Below are 24703 nucleotides of genomic sequence, written 5' to 3' on the forward strand. Positions count from 1 at the left end.
AATTAACCCATTTCTATTAATCTATGCATTACTACATGACTCGTGGCTTTACCTGTCCTCTAGAATAGCTTGCTTCCTGGGCAGCGGGACAATTTACATCTCTCTAATCTCCATCTTTCTTTCTCCCTGTATCTATTTGGCTTTCCCACCTAGCCTTATTCTGCCTTGCTATAGGCCATTTCAGCTTTACTATTAACCAGTGAGAGGAATACATATTCACAGCATACAGAAGCATTATCCTACAGCAATATTTTTGTTTGTTTTTGCCACAGTACTATTTTCCTTTACTATCAGTAATCTATTAAAACTATTGCTTCAAAGTTTGATGATAAATGTTTAATTTCAGATGTGGGTCACAGATTGGAGGATATAAACAAGTTGTATTTCTGTGTTCATAAGACAGGAGAGAAGTATTTGTCTCCCACAAAATGCATCATGAAGTAGGAGGTGAGGTGAACACATCCTACTTAGGGCAAGTTATGACTATAATTCCATCGGTGTTCAATATCAACAAGATGAGAAATCACAAGTATCTGGATGATGAAGAATGTGGCTTAGGGGTTTATGTTATTTTATATAGAGTGTATTACTGGTTTTTAGAAGCAGCATCTTTATGTAGTTTACCATTTCTTCTAGCGCCTGTTTTCATAAACACCAAAAGTCAAAACAGTAGCCAGTTTCAGTTCCTGAACAGAGCCCCAAAGAGTATTTGACTACCCACTGTAAGAGAGAGTTGGATTCCTACCAATGAGAGATCAGTGTTGTAACTTACACTGGAAATCCCCTGACCTCCGAAGATAGAATTCAGTGCTCACCGTCTCTCACTGGCTCATAACCCGAATGCTTGTTCACCAACAGGTAACACCACAATTGCAGTTTTAAATTCACAGTCTGCAAACACCAGCGTCTCACTTTTCAGACCCACATTTAGCACAGCGATTCTGTGAGAAAATTTGAGTCTTGGCAGATCTGTTGCTTTTTTTCTTTGAGAAACTTGACCCTTATTTTCAGATGACTTACAGGCTGTGATTAATCATCACCTACTACTAAAAGGTTTCGAAAGGACATGTTCGGAAGCTTTTTGACTGGACTGAGCTATTTGGCTTTTACAGCAGAGTTTCGATTTGAGCTTAAATGTCACCAAGCAAAGGAAACCTATTGGTGGGGAATTTATTCTACGTTTCATCTTGGGAAATTGAGAATTACCTGGATCACCTGCCTCTCAATCTTTCCCAATGCACTATTTCTTATTTTAGAAATAAGAAATGGATACAGTCTAGGCACATGGCTAATCCTTGGGGATAAACACTGGGGTGTGGAAATGGAATTTTCCTTCTGTGGAGAATGAAGGGAGAGGGCTTTAAAGAAACAAATTTGAGTAAATACAAGCCAGAGATAAATGTCTAGTCCTTATTGTAATTCTGAAAGCCCCATTGACTACCATTTGGAGATACACACAGGTTGTAGCTACACAAGTGTGGGTTTTAGTGAGATTATTAACCAAACAAATTATGTTTTATTACCTGTGAAAGCCCATCTTTATTTACAAAATCTTTGTCAAATCTTGCCCTCTTTAGTATTAAAATCTTCAGAACTTAAGAGAAAACTGAATATAGAGAAATGTCCAGAGACCTACAAGGATAACCCCAACTAACAATCTGAGCAACAGTGGAAAGGCTACCTTAAATGCCCTTCCCTGATAATGAGATTGATGACTAACTTATCCACCATCATAGAGCCCTCATCTAGTAGCTGATGGAAACAGAAGCAGACATCCACAGCCAACTGAGCCCAACTGAAATCCAGATGCAGAGAGGGAGGAGTGACAAGAAAATGGGGGCAAGACCAGGCTACAGAAACACACAGAGACAGCTGACCTTAACAAGGGGGAGCTCATGGACCCCAGACTGATAGCTGGGAAACAAGCATTAGACCGACTCAGACCCCCTAAACATGGGTCTCAGTTAGAAGGCCTGGGCAGTATAAGGGACCTCTGACAGTGGAACCAGGATGTATCCCTGGTGCACAAAAGGACTTTGGGAGCACATTCCCCATGGAGGGATACTCCCTTAGCTTAGAGGCAGGAGGGAAGGCCTAGTCTCCATTCCAAAGACTTGACAGATTTTGATGATCTCTCCTGGAAGGCCTTACCCTCCCTGTGCAGTGGGGTGGGGATGGGATGGGAGGGGTGCTGGGGGGGCATGGGAAGGAGAGGGAACTGGGATTATATGTAAAATAAGAAAAAAAATACACACATATAAAAAATTTGCAAGTGCCTCTCTGTACTGTTTATGGTCCATATAGGTCTGTGTATGTTTTTGTCTGTTCTTAAAAAAAAAAAAATCTGTGTTCCAGAGAGGCTTGAACAAACTGATATTGTAAGCTATTTCAGAGAGACTCAGAATACATAGTATCTGGTCTCTGAAGCTGCATCTCAGACTTGGAACAGATTCCCACCAAAAATGCTAGAGCTATCCGTAAAACTGTATCTGGAACACACTTTCTCCTCATCAATCCTTCCAGGCCATGAGATCTGTGTAAAGCCTCACTTCTTTAAAAGTGTGTGTGTGTGTGTGTGTGTGTGTGTGTGTGTGTGTGACCCTAAGGCTTATTGAAAACATGTGACACTACAATCTAGGATTCCCTTCTAAAGAGTCCGAAGAAGGCTTCATGGAGTTCAAACTTCTCAGGAACTACACATTCCTAGTAACTAAATATGGGAAAGCATCAAGGAGAAATGTTTCAAAAATAGTTTCAGATGTGCACATTTTCATAGAAACTACTCCAGAAAACCACAGAAACTTGATAAGAGAACGATGCTGAAGTCATCGGTTGGCAAATGTCCCAAGGATTAGCTACAGCACTTTGATGTTCAAATTCCAAGCACAGATTTGGAGTCTGCGGTGGGGGCTGACAGCAAATATTTGAAACATTTTGTAAAAGGCAAAAGTGGAAAAAGAATGAGAAAAAAGGGGCAGTATAGGAGGAGTACAACTTCTAGAAAAGTCTAGAATTTCAAAGTATGTAAAACAAGTGCATCAGTAAACAGAGACCAAGCAAAAGTCTCTTCTCTGGAAGCTCCTGGTGAGGCGAAGGTGTCACTTTTCATCTTGCTTTGCACAGTTAGTTGCCACAGTCTCCCTTTCACGCACGCATATCAAATGTGCTGGTTTCACTGTGTGTGTATGAATGTTTTACCGTGGTGGGTGGGGGTGATGTTCTCCAGTGGATGCCTGCTAGATAGCAGTTTCTGGCATTTCAATTTATTAAATGCAAATTGAGTGTGGCTAGACGTCTCTAGGACCTGAGTTTAGGACTAGGTGTATAGTTTAGGACTAGGCCAGTGTAGACAGAGACATGCTGTCTATATTCACAGGGATGAAAAGGGAGTTAGTAGAGGAGACACTGGGATTCATGAAAACAGTTATGCTGACGGAAATTATGAAGGGTAAGTATTCAGAGAGGCTTGCAGAGACAGTTGACCTGGTGAAGTGTCCACGATCATTCCCAGGTTCAACCTGGGTAAGCTGTAATCCAACAACTAGTTTCAAAAGACACTTTAGTTAACACAAAAATTCTTTAGTTACCGCAGACAGTGTTTCTGACATTACTACATCTAATGGTCTCTAAATTCCAAACAAAACAAAACAAACAAACAAAAAAAGCTTGGTTCCTACTCTTTTCCTCTTGTAAAACAAAGTTAACTCTTATTTAACATATGAACATATGAACTATCAAATCTAGGAATACAGTATTGGTAAGAGTTCGAGGAGAAATGGTAACACACATTCAAGAAGTCTTCCTGAATTGGCATGGAAAACGTTGCTCTGCCTGTGTTAGCTGCCCTGGAACTGACGGGAGGGTACTTTGCACCCATCATGCTTATGATTCTCATGTCGGTTACTGCTCAGATGCCAGACTTTCAGGGATGTTCTTTACCAACCCCCCCCCATCATCTCATCTCCATTTCAATCAATTTCTCCTGGCAATCATTTGGAAACTCTGAAATTCCAAGTTTAAAATTCATGTAACATGTGGAAGCCAAACCAAAGCAAATCACAGAAGGAATACCTTTTAGGATGCTTAAGAGAGTTAAAAACACTATTATCTGCTTCTTTAGCCTCTGAATGAGAGCATGTTAGGAGTAGTTTTTTCCCCAAAAGAGCATTTACATAAAAGTCCTCTGGTAAGTTACCCTTTGCATTGTCCTTGGTAATGACGAAATGCCCGCAAAGCGAGTAAGATTCTGGAGGTCCATACTTCCTATGGACCGATCCACCTACCACAGTACTGCTGGGCAAAGAAAATAACAGTCAGTGTTTAGAGCTCTTACTGTGATCCCAAGAGCCATGCTCTTTATTCAGCCTTTGGATGCTGTATATATTTATAATGTTTCAATCTGATGATGATGTAAAGAGGTACATGATGAGAAATTTTGCCTCTCCTTATCTGTACTTGCTCAATGGCTTATTCTTGTTTATTTAAAATATATCTTCCATTTTTTATTTTAATTCAGATACAAAGCAACATAAATACTTCCACTTCCTCTTTCTTGCATCCTGTGCTACTGTAGGCTGATGGAAAGATTATGTGTCTTGATTGTAGTTGCAGTTAAACAACTCTGTCCATACAATAAAAATGTACAGGGACATACATATACAAACTGGTGCATGTAAAAAACTGGTATCCCTGAGTAAGGTCAGTTAAGTAGGTATTCACGTCAGTGTCCTGTCAGACAATGTCAGATAGAGGAAGAATTCTAACATGGAAGTGTCTGAAATAGCTTTACATTTTGTAAGAAGGACTCCAATGTAAAAGGTCTGGGAAAAAGCCAGATTGGAGACTGTTTAGAGAAGGAATCACCACTTTTATTTTATGACTTTTGGACTTTATACAGGGCACCAGGGAGAAAGAGGAAGATTGGGGATTAAGACTCTAGACTCATCATATGGTTTATTAAATTGACCCTGTTCCCCACATACACGGCACGAGGCACAATGAAATGCCATGAGATCAGGACTCGAGTGGATGTCTCCCCTGTCCCCAACTCTCTTCTTTAGTATATGGTGTAAGAACGCTCTCAAGTTCCAGTCTCTTAAGGCATAAAGTCAGAATCTTGATCCCTACTCACTTTTGTATGGTTTTTGTAGGAATAATAGGAAATAGATTTTATCTATGATTTATGTTTAAAACCGTGAAGTTTTATCCCTACTGATATAACTAGGCAGCCTGATCCCCGATTTTTTATTATGCTCACTTTCAAGGGAAAATTCTTATGTAAATTGAACTCTATGCTACTGTCCAATGTAGATGCAGGAAATACAAAACTGATAAACTAATGTATGTGCTGTATTTCCATATATGGGACAAAGTCATCAGAAGCCAAACGAGGAATGGCACACTCATCATCTGAGAGCTGAACATACATGTGCTTTTCCTTCCATGATGTGGGATGTTTCTGTAAAACATTTTCTATTATTTTATGTGAATGGGTGTTTTTGCCTGCATGTATTGTCTGTATACTACATACATGCCTGATGCCTACTGTGGCCAGTAGAGGGTGTCAGTTCCCCAGGAACTACAGCTACAGACAACTGTGAGTGGCCATGTAGGTGTTGGGAACAGAACTTGGGTCCTCTGGAAGATGTCTTAACTCCTGACCTATCTTTCCAGTCCCTGCTTGCTTTATAACTCTCTCTCTCTCTCTCTCTCTCTCTCTCTCTCTCTCTCTCTCTCTCTCTCTCTCTGTGTATGTGTATGTCTGTGCCTGTGAAATATACAGGTATCAGATGTCTTGGAGTTGGAGTTATGGACAGTTATGAGATACCCCACATGGGTGCTGGGAACTGAACTCAAAGTTTTCTGCAAGAAAAGCAAGTGCTTTTAAATACTAACTCATCTCTTTAGCTCCCATGTTTATGGTTTTCTGATTTACATTTAAAAAATTTTTGAAATATGACTTTGCCATTATTCCCTTTCTCTTTCTTACATCACACACACACACACACACACACACACTCACTCACACGTGTGTATATGTATACACACACATAATATATACATAAGTGCATATGTATGTGATATGTATACATATATAAAATTTTGTATGTATAGGTATTTTGCCTATGTGTATATCTATAGACCATATGCCATATGTGTATGCATGTGTATGTCTAGTCCAATATAAAGGTAATTGTATTCACTTTGTGTTCGATAGCTAATTGGGGGCTTCTTCCCTGAAGAAGGTAATTTCTTCCATTCTCAGCATTCTGTGGCTACCTGTCATTCTTCATCTAGGACTGGAACTGTATGAGATCTCCATCCTTCCACTTAGTATGCCTATCGGTTCCCTGCTTGTTCAGCTCTGGTTGCTGAATAAGCTGTTCATCAGCTGTGTTGATGAAACTCATGAGTGTAGCTTCCCTGACTTTCTTCGGAGGTGAAATCTCATAACAGACACCCTATGCTTTTCTTCGGAGATGAAATCTCATAACAGACACCCTATTCTTTTGGCTCTTAGGATCTTTCTGCCCAGCCCCAAGGCCATGTTTACATTTTTAATCAGGTTGTTTATTAACAAAGAGGAACACTCTGTGACATTTTCAAGCGCAAGCTTTGCTTGTTTTTCAGTGTGAGAAAATAAAGAAGGTTTATCCCAGTGCTAAATAGCGGAGATTAAATTCCCAGTGTTGGAAACTGTCTAGGACAGGCTGAAAACCTGGATTCCCCGAAGAAAGCCACTAATATATGTGACATAATCTCTCACTAATCCATTAATGAATTTTTCTCTGTCCCTTCCTATTCTCCCATGTGTAGATTAAACAGATTACACTGTAATTAAATTGGACTCTTACAAGAGGCAGTGCCTCCGAGCAGGGAGCTGCTGGGAGGTCAGTGTTCAATTCCCAGTTTCTGTGATGACTTACAGCTGAGGAAAAAGCACCTCTATTCCATGCTGTCTCAATTTTTCCACCTATACAGTGTGATAAACAATGTCTCAGAGGGTTATCATTCTGCTTTTGGAGCTCTGTGTTCTAATCTGGCTCCAGATTCCTTCATAGATGGGTGCTTGTTGAGGAAATGAAGGTATATTTATGTTGTTGTGAGTCTTAATAGACACAAAGACTTAAAATAGAATTGTAAATGCCTCCTACTACACAGCGCATTATCCATGCTCTCAAATACTGCAATCAGTTGTGTCCCAAGTCTCTCTGTGATATTTATTAAAAATTAAAGGAAACACATTGCAAAGATATACCTCAGAACATTTTCAGAGCTCCGTGTCGCAGTGTAACTGCAGGACTTCCACTGAAGGTAATGGGACTCCTACTGGTAAATCCTAAGCACCACTTTGAAAATTTACCCCATAGTGACAATTTAATGCTTTTTATTGATCATAAGTTTCCAGATAACATCTTGAGGCAAAAGGGACTAGTTCTCAAAGGAAATAAATAATCTTTAATGAAATAAATCTGCATTGCAATCATGGTAATGAATGAGTCTGGGGCACGGTCATTTGGAAAGAAAGCTCCCAGGAACTGCTTGTTAGTGACGGTTGCCATGGGGGGCTGAAAAAAGTTTCCATCACATCGTAATTTTGGTTGCACACACAAAACAACACATTTCCCTTTTAAAGTGGGAATTTCATGTTCTCAAGGGCAGATCCATCCATACATGGAAAAGTCATGGACTGTTCCTCTACAAAGTATTTCCCTATAATTTATCTTTACAATGTGTGGTAATTTACGCATTACTCGTACAAAATAAGCATAGAAGTCTAAAAGACTCAGGGCCTTACACAGTCAAATTCTAGTTGTCTGTAACTCAAGCATCTGTATTTGGTCTGCAGCTTCCAGGATCTTTATCATTATCAGGTCTCTGGAAGCTGGTGTGCCTAGATCAGTGGTTCTCAACCTTCCTAATGGATCAACCCTTTAATACAGTTCCTAATGCTATAGTGATCCTCCAACCATAATATTTTTCATTGTTACTTTTTAACTATAATGTTGCTACAGCTGTGAAAGATAATGTAAAGATCTGATATTCGTGATACCTGATATTTGACCACTGTGGGTGGGGTCTCTACTCACAGCTTTAGAACTGCTGTTTCAGAGTTTGTGACCTCTGGTGGTCCCCAACCGTCCCCCTTCTTCCTCCTCTCCTTACTCTTCTTGGCCTCCAGCCACAATACCCAGTGACTCCTGCACAAGCCAAAGTTAAAAGTTCTAAGGGAACTTTGCAAGTATTCTTTCTCGGATTGGAAAGGTATGTGCCTAAATATTTTCAGGAATCATCCCTTTTTAAAAAGATTAAAGATCAATGTAACATTCTACTACTTGGAAAGATTTTCCTGGACTGTACCATCTAAGGTATCTTACCATTCTCTAAGTTTCTGTCTCCAGCATCCAGAACTTGTTTGAGCATGGAAAGATTACGTAATATTTTTTTCTGGATGACTAAGATTCAAACCTGCGGTGATCTCTGCTCCCATGCCTTATATAGTGACTTACGACAGTCCGTATCATTCTTCCCATAACGCCTCAATTTCCTTTTGGCTTTTCCCTTTCTAAGGATATATGAGATTGTAATCTTATAGGTAGGGACTGTTTTCATTCATATTTGCATCTTTTGCACTGAGTGTGTCTGACACATAAGTATTCTGTCTTTGATTTTTCTTGTATAACATGAGGTACAAAGAATATTAGTAAAATATGTCATAGGGGTCTCCTAAAGTTTATTGAATAAATGGGGAACGATCTTCAGTTTTTCCTCTCCATCTTTGAATACTTTCTGGATGGTCAAATAATAGCATTTTATGCTTCCTTATCAGTCAAGTTTGCATGCCACATCAACCATTGTCTAAGCAACCACCGTACTGTTAACAAACAGCTGCAGGCATTCCTGGGAGTGAGACTTTTTATTCTAGAAGATATTTCCAATTTGAAAATACCCAGGGACCCTCACAGTGACATTACATAAGAGTGTAAGACGTAGATACCTGGCACAGGAATCTGTTTATTCCCTAATTTTCCTTCAGGGCAGAGAGCAGCAATAGGTCTAGTTGTTAAAAATGAAGTTAATATTAATGTCATTGTATGAGCCCTGGCTTTTGAATTTCAAATTAAGACATCAGTTGATGCTGCAGGTCAAAGTTCAATCAAGTTTAATTTTAAATTGTCAGTCAACAATGAAAGAGGATCATTTTTTCTAAAGTCATATGAAAAGAATCCTATCTTTAATTTGGTTTTCCTGACTTCTTTCTAACTTTGCAAACGCTTGCTAAGTACTGCCTTACTTCCTCATGTGGAAAATGGGGTATTAGTGGTTGAAGAAATGGCTTGGTAATTAAGAATACCCAAGTTTCACTCCCAACACCCACATGGTGGCTTACAATTGTCTGTAACTCCAGTTTCAGGGGATCCAATGCATTTTTCTGTCCTCTGTAGCACCAGGCATGCATGTGATGTACAGACATACATGAAGGCAAAACAAGCCACCCACAAAGCGATAATAATAAAAAAAATTAAAAGTATACTATAACATGTAAGTAGTATTAATAATATAATATTTATAAGTTCTTGGCACATTAGGTAGTTTGTAACAGTTCTCAGTAAATAATGCTACTAGAATGATAACGACATCCTTTTAATAGTCCAAGTAAATAGGTTTTAACTGTCCTCAATTAAGCATGGGAAAGGGACTACATGTTACAGAAGAGCATGAATGTCGCAAGAAGTTGCAGAATACATGACTGTTAAGCTATAGCCTGTGAGAATTCAGTTTCTACTAAAGGTGATACAAAGCTTTGAAGATATTACTAAAAATGGTTTGGGTCAAGATCAGTTATTCAAGTGAAAAGTGGGGAAGGCAATGAAGCCAGTGGCAGTTCTCAGAGTCTCTGTCTAATTTGTGAACACATTAACAACTTGCCTTACAATGTGATGAATCCACAGATGTATTTGAATAGCCTCAGTCAAGTTGGTTGACTCTAATGAAGTCTTCCATTTTCTTTGAGCCAAGTAAGAAGCTGGCTACATTTTCTAATAAAAAAATAATACACACATATTTGATGGCATGCTTCCGAGGAGCTGTTATTTCAAGTGAAAGGCAGACATGCTTAGTTCATGGGAAACATCTGAGCTGCAGCTAGCCCTGTTGGCTCTCCTGTGGAAGTGCCACAGGAAACTGTTAAGATAGTGATAGGAAATCAACCTACAGTTAACATCAAATATAGATACAAGACTAATAACGGGCTGGCGTTTGCTGCTGCACCGAGACACACTTCAAGACTGGAAAAAAAAATACAGCCCTGTTATGACTGCTTTTTAAAAGTAGTCACCAAGGAATCCAAAAATAGCTACTATTTGAAGTTGAGGCCGCCTGGCAGATCAGGCTCATTACTGCCAGCCATCTAAGTAGCAGCATTTGATACTATTTATTTGTGATTCTCAAGTAGGCCATTAAGAAAAAGCCAGATAAAAAAGAATGGCTGTGTTACCAGTCCTTGGGGTGATTCACACATCTCCCTACTCATGTTATAGAAGGCAGGGTTTATGTTGGGATAAAGAAAATTCATCAAGGGAGCCAACCCAGTTAGGTACTACAGATATGCTTTAAGTCTTTTAGGTAGGAAGGCAGGGGTTGATCAAAGCTGTATGTAGGCATTCACAGCAGAGTCATAGGGATGGAGCTGCTTGGACATGTAGGGGTAATGACTTTTGTAATCCTACAGATAGTTTTATGTCAAAACTAAGCAAAATATTCAAAAATAGTAATTAAGGAAACATTGTTTTTGTTGTTGTTGTTGTTGGTGTGTGTGTGTGTGAGTGTTTTAAACTGCACACTTCTTTTATGGGGGGAATGTTAAGCACTCACAATATATTTTTTGAACACAAGACTACAATGACAATATGGTTTCTTTAATTAATAGAGGGTCAGTGGTTCCGAAAGAGGAAATGCCAGTCTTTGGAATCAGCCAATGGGGCCTCTATTAAATAGTGTCCAGATCTCACTGGTTGGTAAACAGGATGCTATACAAAGTCTGACTATGGTATTATCTTCTGTTTGCTTCTAATGCCAAGTGACGACATTGTTGTGTTTTAGTCTGCTTTCAATTGCTGTGATAAAACACTGTCCACAAACAACTTGAAGAACCAGTGAAGAAGCTGTAGTTACCGGCTTGCTCTCTCTTTCCTTTTCAGCCTATTTTCCTATACAACCCAGATCCACCTGTGCATCTGGCATATCCAGAGTAGTCTAATCTTTCAAATAGATCAAGCATTAAGTGTTTGGTATATTTTAGATCCCTTCCTGCTCAGAACACACATCATAGATTGACGAGAAAGGTATAGTATTCCTTTGTGCATTCAGCAGTGTTAATTTGGTTGAACAAGGAGAACATAGGGCTGACTTCATCATTTTTACCAGTTTATATAGCATTTTTATGGAGCCCTAAAGAGATATAGGAAGAATCTCAACAATAGTGTGGCACAGACCTTGCCTTCAATAGGTGACATTTGATTCACCTGCACAGGATAAATCCAGGGACCTAACACCAATAAGCCAAATTTGAATATATTTCACCATTACATCAATTCAGTTGAAACACAGATCAAACTGTCACATGGACGTTAAACTGAATGCCAAAAGTCACACACCATTACCTTCACTGCAAGTGAATATTTGATCTATGCTCCAATGGGAATTCATTATATATTTATTCATGACAACTTCCAAATCAGTAATTTTTCTGGATGTTAAATCCCCAGTTAGACAAAACTCCTGCAAAGTTAACAAACCCCAAATTATGCTGTTATCAATGATAACATATTAAATCTGCAAGGTCACCACCGATAGGTGTTCTGAGGCAAGTGAGGTGACAGAGAATAGAACATCATTTTCCAAGCAAGACCTTCAGAGATCTGAGGCTGACAGAGAAAGATTAAAAGACTACTACCATGTGCTGATGTGTCCATGGCTGGCAAGAGCTATCATGAGGCAGCAGGCATCTGGAAAAGAACTTTCTTTCTAGCTTGGAGAGCAGAAATACATTGGCATTGCACTTGGAACGGGAACCCCGCCACATTTTAATTGGTTTTAAAATCTGGATCGGAACATCCCTGCAGTCATACATAAACTGACTATATCCCATAATAGAAGTTGAGTGCATCTTGGCCAACCACCTGCCTTGTGAATTGTTTTGTCTGGGTCTTTCACGGGACAGGGAGTCCTTGTTTTGTAGTAGTTTCACTTCAGGAGACAATCCTTCATATCCTTGTTTGAGGAGAGAATTTGGAATGACAAAAACATCGGAAGGTGGGGGGGGGTCAAATGCTCAATGCCTTGCTCCGTGGGGCTGTAAGAAGCCACTTGCTTTTCTTCATCCCTGAGCATGATGGTTTCCAGATGAGAGAGGTTGGTGTTAGCTGTGTCTGCAGAGGTGGGACTCTACTTGGTGAAAGCACTCTGTGACTCTTCCCACTCACCACGAGGAGAAAGATTAAGGGATGTGAGCAAAGGGATCACCCAGCAATTCCCAACTCCTTACACAAGAGAGTAAACTGTCCTGTAAATTAAATCCCACTTTCTCAGCTTGGAAATAATTGGAGTAAGCCTCACCGAGGAGAACTTCCAACATTTGGATTTGAATGGTTGCCTAGCAAGAGAGCAAGGCAAAAGAACAGGAAAACCAAATTTAGCTGTCTAATAATAGTTTTGATAAAGAGAGTTTTCAGTTTTAAGGTATGATTTTAAATAAAATACAGAGAGGTGCCAGGTCTTAACTCCACAGGGCTCTGCAGTGTCTTCATCAGGAGACATAATTTCAAACTGAGTCTCAACAGAAGGAAGTCCCTCCTGGAACTACAGAAGCTTTGTATAGGAATTGTGGGTGAAAGAATATTTCACAGTGTAGAACTCAGGGTCAGACTTAAAAGTTTTCAGAGCATGAGCCATACTGGCCTCCATGCATGCCCATTTGAACACAACCTTGTGGTATATTGTAGATCTAATTAACATACATACATGGACAGACACAGACACACACACACACACACACACACACACACACACACACACAGAGAGAGAGAGAGAGAGAGAGAGAGAGAGTCCATAGTCAGCACAGTCAGTAATTCTTGGATGTTGCCTTCTAATATCACCCGTATGTTGTCAAGTGAGGGAAGAAAAGATGCAGTGCCATAAATCCTGAGACTTTGAAACTCACCGATAACACAGAAAGGCTTTCGAGCGAACCTCAGTCTTCCTTGCCATCCTCTATAACGGCAGCAGCAACCTGCAGACCAGATTCTAATGATGAACTCCAAGCCGAAGACAACAATCATCACGAACTCCTAAAACATCAGAGCAGATGTCAGAGAGAAGCACTGTAGAGTAATCTACTCTAAGAACCAGTGTGAAAACTTCTGCACCTTTAGGGACTGTGGTTAGAATATCGGACTGATGTCTAGAGAACTTTCTTCTCTAGAAAGCTAGCCTGAAGACTACTGAAGCCTCCTGTTGTGTATGTCTCCTATCCTGGGGTATATGCCTCCACAAGTCTTTAACACTGTGAAAGTGTCAGTTTCAATAGGAAATGTGAAGGTTGAATAGTAATGTTTCCTCACTTGGGTTTAAGGGCTTGGTAAAATGAAATACAATGGCAAGTGCTGTAGACACTATAGCTTCATGGAGCAGCAAGGAATGGCATGATCCCTAAATTTGAGTTGCTCTTAGAGAATACAAGTTTTAGGAGTATTCAGCCTTTGGTTATAGTGTTAGACATTTTAAGCACAGGCTGTTTCAGATGGATAACTATGTGTGTGACACATGTATCGGCTGTCAGAAGTGAGACCCAGAACCCTCCAGATCTGAAGCTTGTTAATTAGCATGCTGCCCTTTGGCAATAGCTGCCTGGGAAACAACACCTGCGCCAGCTAAATGACTTGGAGATTATTTAGGAAGAGCTGTGAGTTAACACTGGGGAAAGGCCAAATACAGAAGCTCTTAAACAGTCGGTCACAGAGGAGGTTTGTAAAAGAAAGTAATTGTGGATAAGTCTAGCAAAGTCACTTGTTCCTACAGGGACAGAACCTGAGTTTATTAAAATTGGTTTGTTTTAAAAGACAACTACCTTTGTTGTTTGAAGGCAAGATCTGTCATTATTTATAATATAGATGATGTATATTAAGCAACTTTAGTATAATGGCTGGGTTATAAAATTGATACACAGTTAATATTAAAGATACTTCACATTACAGGAATATAGATTGGAGAAATATCAAAAGTCTAACACATTTTCCATTAAGGTAAAGTTGTCACCAAACTCATGAAAACTACACTTTTGTGCATGCTTCATGCAATCCTGTCTTTTGTTTATGTGGTGATATGCTATACATTTGAAATGCCTCCCAGAGACATACTATTCTAGCCTCCTGTTGCTGTGCTAAGGAACCCACAAGCATGTCTCATGATGAGAGATAAATCCCTTATAGCACCATTACTCAAAATTATTTGTAACCACTTCTTGGAGCAATATCTGCAAATGACTTATGTACAGACAACCAAATCTATGGTCAACATGCCAATGGTGATGATCTGAGGGCTCTTATTTAGTTTGGTTTGTTTTAGTTTTGAAAGCTTTTGTAAGTAGAGTCTATTCATTTATTAAGGTGTCAAAATGTTACATCATCTGTTTTTTCTTTTTTAATATATTTATTATTTTTTCTTATTTTATATATTGATCCCAGTTCCCCTCCCTCTTTTCCATCCTCTTTTTCTCCCTCCCTCCCTCCTTCCCTCCCTCCCTCCCTTCCTCTCTACCTCTTTTCCTTCCTCTTTTCCTCCCTCCTTTCCTCTCTCTCCCTCCTTCCCTCCCTCCCTCCCTCCCTCCCTCCCTCCCTCCCTCCTTTCCTCCCTTCTTCTCTCCCTCCCTCCTTCCCCCATCCTGTCCCATTTCCATCTGTTTTTAACAGCACATTTTCCAACATGTTCAACCATGCTCAAGTATAAAATGCCCATTCATCTAAGATTGTGTACAACCTAAGTTTAGTAGCATCCCACCCCATTACTCTTTCCCTGGAGTCCCTCTTCTATCGGAAGTTTAGTTGTGAGAAGTTGTAGGGTGGAAGATATTCTTCCCACAAATCCTGATGTGTGGCTTCATCACACAGACACATGCTTCTGTCTCATGTAAACAGAGCACTGAGGGGTCAGTCTCTGTTCTGATTGTGTCACTAAAAGACCAGAAATATGAAAAGAGCCAAACCTTCTGTGGCTGTTTGAGCAGACCCCAGTCTCTAGAACACTAGTTGACACATAACGGAGTCCCAGCTAACTGGAGACCCTCTAGTTGGTGCCAAAGCCCAGGGCATTGCCTGCTTCCTGACCTTTGTCTATAGATACACTGCCTGGACATACCATACCCTATCCCTTGTATTCCCTCATATAATGCGGGTTGTGTGCCATTTGGACTCATTGGACAGTAACTCGATATGACCTTAGCTGATTGGATAATGTATGCATATATGCCAGTGAACACATACATTAAACCAGATGTGCACATTGGTGCTAGTCTCCAGAGTGTTCTTCCAGGGAAACTTGTCTTGACTCCATCTTCTTCCCTCCTCCCGCACTGAGCCACAGGTGAGAGGAAGAAACCCCCACAGATAAAACCAATAGATGCATAAGCACTGTTCTTAAGAAGAACTTGTCAAAAATCACTGCTCTTTGTCTCTTCCGCAGTGAGGCAGGATAAATTATGTCTACAAATTCTTTATTTAAAACCTATTACCTAGGAATATGGATTGATGTGTTGTGGTTTTGTTTTAAAAAGAGATTAGGGAGAAATGCCGCCAACAATGCTTTCTTCGTGAAGCAAAAACTGGTAGAACTGTACAGGAAACAGAGAAATCCCCAGTTATATTTGGGGGCATCACCGTCCCCTTCTCTTAGAAGTGCTTGGACAGAAATAGTGGAGAGAAAGTCAGCAAGTCTAAAGGATCTCCAGATAACAGAGAAATGGGATCTAGATAGAGTTTGCAGCCTCCACAACCACAACATCTGCCTGTTACAAGTGTCTTGATTTAATTCTTTTGTTCATTAAAAAAATTCAAGATAGAGCACACTGTAGGCAATCAATGAAATCACGTGAACTGTGTGTGGAATTACAAGGGAATTCAATCATAAATAATAGTAAAAAGACAAGCAAATCTCTAACCATGTGGAAAATTAAAAATACACTTCTTTTTTGTATTTTATTAGTCAAACAAAAGATTACAGTGAAAATTACAAAATATAACTAACTGAAAGTATATAAAAATACAACCTAACAAAATATGCAACCACAGTAGTGAGGAGAGGTAGGTACATCACAAAATGCTCACTTCTAAATAAAGGTCCCAGACTAATAATCTTAAGACCAAAGTTGAAAAACTGATGATAGGAGAGTAAAATTGGCTCAAAGGAAGCAGCAAAGGGAACTAGGATTCATAAGAGAAGAAGGAAGTAATGAAATGAAAAGTAAGTAAACAGAAAATTAATAGAAGAAAAAAAAAACTAGTTCTGTATATAACAAACAAACAAATAAAATTGACAAATCTTTTTGTAAGAGGATAAAAACCACCAGTCTCAGGCATGTAATAGAGGGTTTCACCATGTCACTAGAGACATGGTTGGCTGTGTCTTTGTGGATGCAGCTTCTGATTGTACTAGAAGACACAATCTCACAGCAAACCCCCTGAATACTTGGCTCTTACAACCTTTTCATCCCTTCTTATACAGCAATATTCCATAAATCCTAGATGCTTGAGTGTTTTGTAGATGTATCTGTTGGGATTAGGCTCCACACTTCTGTATTTGATTGGTTATGGTGTTCGGTAGTGGTCTCCATCTTTTGTAATGAGAATTTTTTTTTTTTTTTTGGTTTGGGTAAAGATTACACTTTTCTGTGGTTATAAAGGAAGGCAAATATTTGGAATGTGGTTAGGGATTATGCTGGTTTAGTAAAATGGTGGCTATAGATTCTTTCCCCAAATCCATGACTTCACTAGCCCTGAGTAGTTGGCTAGGTTTCCAATATGAGGCATGATTTCCTTCTTGTTGAGTGGGTCTTAAATCAAATTAGAGAGCCATTGGTTATTGTCAAGGTATGTGTGCCACTACAGCATCATTAGGGTTTTTGTACCATGCTAGTCATTGTGTGGTTCATAAATTGATAGAGTCTTGCTCATATGATTGCCTAAACATGAGCTGAACAAGGATGGGGAAAAGCCTATGAGGCCTCAACCCTATAGGCAACTAAGGAACGCTAATAGTGGGAGAAATGTCTTCCCAAGGAAGAACACACCAATTTGTCTTCAAGTACCAAAGAGTAGTTAGGCCTGAAAACACACATCCAGGTAGCAATTAGGCTGAGCAAGTTATATTTAGGAACAAATATGCATGTAATAACAATTCACAAGAGACCATGAATTTGAAAAAGGGGGGTTTGGAGAGGGGGGAAAAGGAAGAGGAAAATGATGTAATTATAATTTCAAAAACTAAAAGAATTAAAAAAATCAATAAAAAGATATTAGGAATGATGGTGTGCAGATCAGTTTGGTAATTCAGAAAATTGGACAAAAGCCATGAAAACAAAACAAATAATTTGATTAGTTTTATATCTATAAAAATTTGAATACATAATTAAAAAGCTTTTGCAAAAGCTATGTCTGGGCTAAACAAATTCAATAGTGAAATCAACCCAATAGGTAGATAAAAATGATGCTTGTTCCACACAGGTTTTCCTAAAATACAGAAAACAAAGATAAAAAAATTCCATTTTTCTTATCCAACTTCATACAATTCCTTACAGAAAATAGGAAACATTCCGAATTCCCCTTTTCCCTCCATTGAGACAAGTTCTTGTTGAGTAAATCATGTTGGCTTGGAGAATACTGTGCAGCTCAGGCTGGCTTTGAACTTGTGACTCCCACTGTTCTGCCCCCCTGAGTGCTGGGACCAGGGGCATGTGTCAACATATGCCCTGCACTTAATTCAATTGTTAAAGAAATGACAAATTGATAAATATGGTTTCTAGACTGAGCTTGAATTTCTGAGCTAAAGTCATACCTTCCTGGATAACTGGGACTATAGACATGAAAGCTATGCATGGCTAAAGTTAATAGAATAAGCTAGGGGCTGGAGAGATGGCTCAGTGTGTAAGAGCACATACTGTTCTTGCTGAGGACCTGAATTCAATTCCTAGTACCCACACCAGGAGACTTACAACTGCCTGTAACCCCAGTTCCAGGAGGATCTCACACATCTGACCTCTGGGGGCACTCACATTCATGTGCTCATACCACACACACACACACACACACACACACACACACGAAATAATAATTTTGAAAAAAGGAAAATAAACTAAAATTATAAATAAATATCTCTCATGAACTTAGATATGAAAAACTTCAATAAAATATTAGCAAATCAAATCCATTAGTGTGTAAAAATATGCCAAGTAGACTTAAGTTATGTAAAGCTGGTACAGTGTTTGAAACCAACCCATACAATGCATTACATCAATAAATGAAGATAAAAATTCACATAAACGTATCAATTAATTCAAGAAAAGCCTTTGGCATTTATTCCTTATAAAATATCCAGCAGTTGACAAAGAGAGTGATTAACATCATCAACTTGATAAATATCATCTACAAAATCTCCTACAGTTAACATATTTAATGGTTAAAAAACTAAATGCTATTTGCTAAAATCAAGAGTGAGGCAAGGTGTCTAGGTTCATCCTTCTAATTAAAGATTTTACTGTAACTTGTGATGATTGAAATGAAGCAAATTAACTCAGTAAAAGGTCCAGTTTAGAAAACCAAACAGAAATTATTTGTAGTATGTAAGACCATGATTGACTATATCATGTCAAGGCATCTACGGATACAGTCTATGGTCCACTTAATGTAGAAAGGTCAATACATAAAAATGTCAATTATATTGTACCAAATCCCAGAATATGCAATGTGAGTGTTGTAGTCTAAATTCACAATATAGTATTATATACAACCATTTCAAATAAAAATAACATTTAGACGTGCATTTAGTAGAACACAAATAGTGCAGATTACAAACTACTAATGAAAGAAGAGAAGGCTTAGGTAAGTGGAGAGAAAGACCAGAGTTAATAGAAAGGCATCCTGCCGAAATCTCAGAAAAGCTTCTTGGGGAATTCACACTTATTTCAAGCTGGATATGGAAATCTACAGGCCTCTGAAATCTTAAGACAGTCTGGTGAAGATGAAAGGAGTCACTTTACACAATATTAAAGTCGATTATGTCGCTCCAGGAACCATGATTGGGTGGTATTAACAGAAAGGCAGGCAGACAGAGCGGTGGGTTAGATAAGAGATCTCTGAATTAGAACCATGCAAATATGCTCTACTGAATTTTGTTAAAGGCACAAAGCGAATTCACTGTAGGAAGGAAAAGCTTTCAACACCACACCGGAAAGGAAAGATGGGAGGAAGAGAGGAAGGAGCAAAGACAGAAGTAAGGAGACAAGGCTGGGAGGGAGTAAGCAGCAGAAGGCGAAGAAGGAGAAAGGAAGTGGAAGGAAGCAAGACAACACCCAAGTGCATACCTCACAGCTTATACTAAAATCAGTTATAAAGAATCAATCCCAGCACTTGAGGCAGAGGCAGGTAGATCTCTGTGAGTTCAAGGCCAGCCTACTCTACAAAGGAAATTCCAGGCCAGCTAGAGCTACATGGGCAGATCTTGTCTCAGAAGGGTGGCATAAATATTAAAACCATAACGAAAACCAAGCATTAGAGCTTCACAAGCTTAAGGCAGACAGAATCCCAGCATTAAAGAAAGGAAATGGACACTGAGTCCCAGGTTTTGTTTTGCTTTCTGTGTGTGCGATTTTTTTTTTTTTTTAGTTTTTGTTTTTAAGAGAGAAAGAACATGAAACTGGGTGGGTAAGGAGTAGGGGGAGGACCTGGGAGGAGTGGGGGAAGAAGACAGAATATGATCAAAATAATTGTATGAACTTGTAAATAATAAATGCAAAATTTGAAAATTAAAATAGAAATTTTATATGTTTGCAGTAAGAAAAGGCTATTAGACTTGACACTAAAAGCACAAATATTATAAGAAAACTAGTACTCCATCAAAATTAAAATTTTTTGCTTGGTACAAGCCTAGGCCAGAAAAATAAAAAGATAAATTACAGGCAAGAAGAAAATATATGCAAGCCATGAATCTGATGAGGTGCTAGAATCTAGGAGACATAATGTAATAAATTAACATTATAAAGTCTAAAACTTAGTTACAAGATTGGCAAAGGATATTATTAATATATATATATATATATATATAATTTGCATACACACATACATGTATCTATATATAACAAAGAGCAAAAACAGGTGACAAGAACACACCTGAAATAATGTTTGGCATCATTAGTCATCAAGGAAATGCAGATTAAAACCTCAATGAGAAATCACTGCATAGCACTCAGAATCATTAAAATACAAAGAAATATTTATAACATTCAACAACCAGTTGAGGAGTTTATGGGGAAGCTGGATCACTCACACATTGCTGGCAGAGAATTCTGATCGTAACCTGTCACTGAAGTAAGAGTTGACCTACAGCAACCATTGTGTTCTTGGGTATTCTGGTTAAAGAAAGAAAACCAGGCAAATGCAAAAACTTGGACAGGAATGATGACAGCAGGTTTACTCATAATGATTGAAGACCGAAACAGCTCAAGGATCTCTCACCGTAAGGAGATTAAAGAAGCTGCATGTGGTATATCTACATCAATGAATACCATTCAGCAATAAAGAATTAGCCAACTGATATATACAATTGGGATATATTGATATATAAATACTAGGGGGTGTTGCTGAGTGGAATAAAAGCTCTATCTGGTTTCACCCCATTTAAAATCATTTAAAAGAGATAAAAACACTTTAAAAAAGGACAATAGTGTTGCTGTGGGTGGGTTGTTGGAAGGGATGGATGAAGGCAAGGAAGGGGAGAATCTGTTACAAAAGGGACACTTGATAGTGCAGTAGGTGTGCAAGGACCTGAGTTCAGTCCTCAGAACACACACACACACACACACAGAGAGAGAGAGAGAGAGAGAGAGAGAGAGAGAGGCAAGTTGCGAGGTCCTAAAGCCTCGACATAATGAAAATGATCAGAACCCAGATTGCTTCCTTAAGTACACGAGCTTTGACTTGTAATAAATACATTCAAATAATGTAAAGCTAGAGGAACCCTTATATGACCCATAGAGTCTAGTAACATTGTTATCTTAGTTGTGATATTATATGACAATTTTTCCAAATCTTACCCTTTGGGGAAATTAGGCAAAGTGGACACAGGCTATGTGTAATGTCCCTTACTCTTACATGTGAGTCTATAATTATCTTGATGAAAATTTCAGTGAAAAGGTCACTCTCAGTGATCAGATAATGGAGTAGACTCATGAGAAGGAATATGTTCTTCATGTCCAGTTATCTAGTATTCATCATCACCATGTACCCAATCAACACACTCTCTAGGTCGCTCTTTATGTAGGGTCTTCATACATTATTTTCAAATGAGTTGAAACTCTATTCAGTTGAAATAATCCAAACGACTTCAAATGTTTAGACAGGATGATTGAAGTTTTAGGAATTTTTTTTTTTTCACTGTGAAATAGGTCCTCCTGCCTTCCTATCCATTATTTGGTTAAATCAGTTCTCACTTGGTTGAACTAAATTGTCCATCACTCAGTTAAATCACTGTATGTAGATGTTGGGATAATATTTAAATTACCTAATCTCCCTGGAGGAAAGGTTATGGTAAAATTGGTGTTACTAATACTGTATCTATTCTTCTCTACTGAAGTCCCTAGTAGTGTGTCTTTGACAGCTTTCTGCAGAGCCAAGGACAATGCTAACTATTTTTATCATATGTTTTAAAAGATTGTCCTGTTTCACCACTATGCATTACTCAGTTTTGATAAACATAGGACCACTTTCTTATTTTCCTTAAATAAAAAGGGGTCAGTTAGGAGCTTCAGTAATTAAAGGCACTTGCTGCCAATCTTGACAGCTTGCGTTCAGTCCCCAGGACCTACATGGTGGAAGGAGAGAAATGACTCTTGAAAGTAGCCGCAAACAACATAAAATAAATTGGGCTAACACTAACTAAACAAGTGAAAGCCCTATATAATAAGAACATTGAGTCTTTAAAGAAAGAAATTAAAGAAGATACCAGAAAATGGAAAGATCTCCCATGTGCTTGGATAGGTAAGATCAACATAGTAAAAGTGGCAATCTTGCCAAAAGCAATTTACACAATTCTTCACAGACCTTGAAAGAACAATATTCAACTTTATGTGGAAAAACAGAAGATCCAGGATAGCCAAAACAATCCTGTACAATAAAGTCACCATCCCTGACTTCAAGCTCTATTATAGAGGTATAGTCCTGAAAACAGCTTGGTATTGGCACAAAAATAGACAGGTACACCAATGGAATCGAAAACCCTGATGTTAACCCACACGTCTATGAACACCTGATTTTTGGCAAAGAAGCTAATATACAATGGAAAAAAGAAAGCATCTTCAGCAAATGGTGCTGGCATAACTGGATGTTGGTATGTAGGACTGAAGATAGATCCATATCTATTGCCATGCACAAAACTTAAGTCCAAATGGATCAGAGACCTCAACATAAATCCAGGCACACTGAACCTCTTAGAAGAGAAAGTGGGAGGTACCCTTGAATGAATTGGTATAGGAGACCACTTCCTGAACATAACACCAGTAGCACAGACACTGAGATCAATAATTAATAAATGGGACCTCCTGAAATTGAAAAGCTTCTGTAAAGCAAAGGACACAGTCACCAGGACAAAAAGGCAGCCCACAGAATGGGAAAAGATATTCACCAACCCCACATCTGTCAGAGGGCTGATTTCCAAAATATACAAAGAACTCAAGAAGCTAGTTACCAAAACATCAAATAATCCAATTAAAAAGTGGGGTGCAGAACTAAATAGAGAATTTTCAATAGAGGAATGTAAAATGGCTGAAAGACACTTAAGAAAGTCCTCAGATTCTTTAGCCATCAGGGAAATGCAAATCAAAACAACTTTGAGACAGCATCTTACTCCTTTCAGAATGGCTAAAATAAAAAAGACCAAAGACAGTTTATGCGGGAGAGGATGTGGGGAAAGGAGAACACTCCTCCACTGCTGGTGGGAGTGCAAACTTGTACAGCCACTTTGGAAATCAGTATGGTGACTCCTCAGGAAAATGGAAATTAGTCTACCTCAAGATCCAGTAATTCCACTCTTAAGCATAGAGCCAAAAGGAGCACATTAATACAACAAGAACATTTGTTCAATTATGTTCATAGAAGCATTTGTAATAGACAGAACCTGGGAAAAACTTAAATGCCCTTCAGTTGAAGAATAGATGAGAAAATGTGGTACATTTACACAATGGAGTACTACTCAGTGGAAAACAAAACAAAACCAAACAAAAAGCCAACAAACAATGGAATCTTGAAATTCACAGGCAAATGAAAGGAACTAGAAGAATCCACCTTGAGAAGGTAACACAGTCACAAAAATACAAACATGGTATGTACTCAGTCATATATGGTTTTTAGACAGAGCAATCCACACAGCCAAAAAAGCTAGGAAACAAGGAGGACCCTAAGAGACACACATGGTCCCCCTGTGAAGGAGACAGGGACAAGATCTCCTGAGCAAATTGGGAGCATGAGGAAAGGGGAGAGGGAGTTAGGAGAAAGAGAAGGGGAGAAGAGGAGGGGAGAGATGAGCATGAGGGAACAGAAAGATTGAGACAGGGAAAAAATAGAAGAGAACAAGAAAAGAGATACCTTAATAGAGGGAACCATTGTAGATCTGGCACTAGGGAAATGTTCAGAGATCTACAAGGATGACTCCAACTAACAATCTAAACAATAGTGGAGAAGCTACCTTAAATGCCCTTCTCCGATAATGAGATTGTTGACTACCTTATATGCCATCCTAGAGCCTTCATCTAGTAAATGATGGAAGTAGAAGCAGACACCCACAGCTAAACACTGAGCTGAACTCTTAAACTCTTGGAATCCAATTGCAGACAGGGAGAAGTGATGAGTAAAGGGGTCAAGACCAGGCTGGAGAAACCCATAGAAACTGCTGACCTGAACAAGGGGGAGCTCATGGACTCCAGTCTGATAGCTGGGAAACCAGCATAGGACAGACCCATATCCCTGAATGTGGTGCTAGTTGGGACGACTGGGCAGTCTATGGGGCCTGTAGTAGTGGATCAGTATTTATCCCTAGTATACAAATAAACTTTGGGAGCCCATTCCACACAGAGGGACACTCCCTCAGCCTAGACACACTGGGGAGGGCCTGGGCCCTGCTCCAAATGATCACACACTTTGAAGTCTCCCCCATGGAATGCCTCATCCTCCCTGGGGAGCATAGGGGTTGGTGGGGGAAACAGGGGAGGATAGGAGGGTTCAGGAACTGGGATTGACATGGAAAAACAAGCTTGTTTCAAATTAAAAAGAATCAGTATAATATGCCATAAAAAAGAATGTTTCATATGATTTCCATACACTTGCCCAGGCACAGATCCTATCCACTCATCCACCATCCTGGTACAAATAATCAACCGACTAACTTC

At 39.1% G+C, this 24703-nt stretch overlaps 1 protein-coding gene across 4 annotated transcripts in view; it reads right to left on the reverse strand.

Moving 5' to 3' along the window:
* Window positions 1-24703, reverse strand: part of Kcnq5 (potassium voltage-gated channel subfamily Q member 5) — a 491008-nt gene that overhangs the window by 109909 nt on the left and 356396 nt on the right. For all 4 annotated transcript variants that reach the window (XM_051204391.1, XM_051204392.1, XM_051204394.1 and 1 more), the window contains exon 3: window positions 13223-13349. In XM_051204391.1, coding sequence (XP_051060348.1) covers window positions 13223-13349 — 127 coding nt within the window. The remainder of the gene's footprint in view (window positions 1-13222; window positions 13350-24703) is intronic.

This window comes from Phodopus roborovskii, unplaced genomic scaffold (genome assembly GCF_943737965.1).
Source record: "Phodopus roborovskii unplaced genomic scaffold, PHOROB, whole genome shotgun sequence".
NCBI classification, from domain to species: Eukaryota; Metazoa; Chordata; class Mammalia; order Rodentia; family Cricetidae; genus Phodopus; species Phodopus roborovskii.